Below are 3,109 nucleotides of genomic sequence, written 5' to 3' on the forward strand. Positions count from 1 at the left end.
TAAATAACTCAAAAGAGCATAACGTTAGACATTAAATTAAATTATCAATGAGTTCACCTTTAGATGATTTTTTTCATCAAATTGTATACTCCGAACAGTATGCTCAAGCCAGAAGACAATATTTATCAGAATGTAAGAAGGCCTTATACTAGATAGACCAAAACTGTGGATAGGCCTAAGGCCTATACTGTAGTATTATAGGAAACATAATCTAATAGATACCACATATATAAGTTGACAATAATGCTACGCCTAATATGAACTTAAACATACGATTGCTTAAATGCAATGGTTTAAACAGTTTATATATATTGCTTCAATGACGATAAGCACAGAAATTTAAAGGAAAATTATAATTATAGTGCAAAGACAAATAAACAAAAAATAATTTTACTTATGTACTAAACTTAATAAGATAACTTCAATTGAGCAATGTAGCCTTAGGGCGATATAAGCTATAATGGTCTGACTTGTAACTGCTTCTACTCCTATTGAGGCCTATTACTAGTCCTAGCTTCCAACTACGTTAAAGTAAAAGGCTATTTTCCGAAAACTTCTCCACCCTATCTCTTTCGGTTCGTTTGGCGAATTATATGCTTATCTACTCCATTTTACATAATTAATTTTATCTTCTATACAATATATCTAACGTTATTAGGCCTTATAGCCTAACAATAGTAACTCAAGTAATGTTTAACGTTCTTACACAAGCTAAATTTAAATAAACTTAGATCCATTGTAAGATTTACTGTAAAATTAAAAGACCTTAAATGAAAATCTCGACATTATTTACATTTGTGTTATGTAGATAATCAAATATAATTACACCATACCGTACGACCAATAATTCGAAGTATATTTGGACCACAATATGGTTATTTTTTATCTTTAGCAGTTCTGAAACAGTAAGCCGGCCCAGCATGGTAAGGTGGTTAGAGCGCTCGACTCGCAATCTGTCGCGGGTTCGAATCTCTGTCGCACCAAACATGCTCGCCCTTTCAGCTGCATGGACGTTATGATGTGACGGTCAATCCCACTATTCGTTGGTAAAAGAGTAGCCGAAGAGTCGCCGGTGGGTGGTGATGACTAGCTGTCTTCCCTCTAGTCTTACACTGCTAAATTAGGGACAAACAAACAGTAAGCCTAAATAGAAAAAATAAATAAAAATGAAACTATAAATTTTTCTAGGGTTACACTTTCAAAATTACAGTGATTTTTTTTCCTGGATACACTAAGTACTTTAAAAACTGGAGTAACTAAGCTTGTTGATTCGTTGTAAAAATCGTATATTTATAGACAGCTCATTTCAAAATTATTTGAACAAAATGACACAATATTTTTTTTTCTTTGTGCACCTTTAAATATAGTAAAGAATGAGATAGGAATTATAGAAAATAGGATAAAGTATGCCGTAGAAGAAAAGATGACGCTCAGTGGTCAAGTATTTTTGAAGGTCAGTGCATCTGTTTTTGATTAAACTCTCAACAAAATTTTTATCATAAAGTCGAGTCCGATATTTTGGATATTTCTTGCCACGTCCTGTCTTAACTTTATTGTTTTCTCTAAGCTTTTCTTTATTTTTGTCTAGATTTACGAATTTGGTGTAGTTTAATCACTTGATGGTTGAAAAATTATTAATTTTGTATAGAATTTCAAGAAATCAGATCATATTATACAGAATTCACTTCAGTTCAAGGATTTTGTTTCTTATACACGCATCCTTTTTTATATTTTGTATAGGCTCAAAAGTTGAGCGAAAAGGAAATTTTATTAAGCTGGTTAAAGGACAAGGAAGCTATCCTAACAGATCAACTGACGAATCTCATGGAGAGAAAAAAACAGGCAGTTGAAGATATGGTGAATATGTGTCATCAATATACTATATGTATAGAATACTTCGTATTAAGCTTTTTCATTATTTTCAAGTAACATTTTATTAAAAAGTAATACTTCGTATTAAGCTTTTTCATTATTTTCAAGTAACATTATATTAAAAAGTGAAACTTCGTATTAAGTTTTCATTCTTTTCAAGTAACATTTTATTAAAAAGTAATACTTCGTATCAAGCTTTTTCATTATTTTTAAGTAACATTATATTAAAAAGTGAAACTTCGTATTAAGTTTTTCATTCTTTTCAAGTAACATTTTATTAAAAAGTTATACTTCGTATTAAGCTTTTTCATTATTTTCAAGTAACATTATATTAAAAAGTGAAACTTCGTATTAAGTTTTTTCATTCTTTTCAAGTAACATTTTATTAAAAAGTATTCAGATGAACTTCAAATGTTTTTATTTACGATGCGGGTAACTTTAATATTATTTTAACTAACAAAGGCTCCTGAATTTCCATTTTAAGAAGTATAACAACTACCTACACTAATCACATTCATAAATGACAATTAATAAAAATACTGGTGATCTGAGCTCTAAAATAACTATATTTTCTAAAGAAAGATACTGGATGCAATAAATGAGCATTATTGTCATTTTTAAAACACTATTAAATTTTTCACTTATTCGTATAGTGTTTTCAGATGTTTTTACTCGAGCAAAACCCCCTGCATATATTATACACACCAACACTGTAAGAAGCACGGTCTTATTCTTCCCATTTGCCCTTGTCCAGGGATACTGACAATGGACGTAATTTCTCGAAGCCGGTATAACTGACAAGTAGTAAATCAAATGATATATTGGGTTTCACCTTTGTTTAGTATTCGTTTATATCTCCGTCACACCAAACATGCTCGCCCTTTCAACCGTGGTGGCGTTATAATGTGACGGTCAATCCCACTATTCGTTGGTAAAAGAGTAGTGGGTGGTGATGACTAGCTGCCTTCCCTCTAGTGATTCACTGCTAAATTAGGGACGGCTAGCCCTCGTGTAGCTTTGCGCGAAATTCAAAATCAAAACCAAGTATTCGTTTAACTGTTGCAACACTTGCATACCGTTGTACTGTTAGTGGAACACTCGTATTTTTAGGATTCAGAATATATTTGTATACCAGCTGGTGTACCCGTCCCCTGGAGGGAAGTTATGTAAATTCATGATTAATTAAAGGTTATCTTAGGACATGAAAAGTTGCTTCCCTTATATGTAACTGTAAAAA

At 31.6% G+C, this 3,109-nt stretch overlaps 1 protein-coding gene across 1 annotated transcript in view; it reads left to right on the forward strand.

Moving 5' to 3' along the window:
* The window catches only part of LOC111085788, a 42,496-nt gene that overhangs the window by 8,131 nt on the left and 31,256 nt on the right, over nucleotides 1-3,109 (forward strand). Inside the window, exons 2-3 of the mRNA XM_022386005.1 lie at nucleotides 1,368-1,453; nucleotides 1,741-1,857. Of these exons, the coding sequence (XP_022241713.1) occupies nucleotides 1,424-1,453; nucleotides 1,741-1,857 (147 nt within the window). The 5' untranslated portion in view covers nucleotides 1,368-1,423. The remainder of the gene's footprint in view (nucleotides 1-1,367; nucleotides 1,454-1,740; nucleotides 1,858-3,109) is intronic.

Source organism: Limulus polyphemus, unplaced genomic scaffold (genome assembly GCF_000517525.1).
Source record: "Limulus polyphemus unplaced genomic scaffold, Limulus_polyphemus-2.1.2 Scaffold619, whole genome shotgun sequence".
NCBI classification, from domain to species: domain Eukaryota; kingdom Metazoa; phylum Arthropoda; class Merostomata; order Xiphosura; family Limulidae; genus Limulus; species Limulus polyphemus.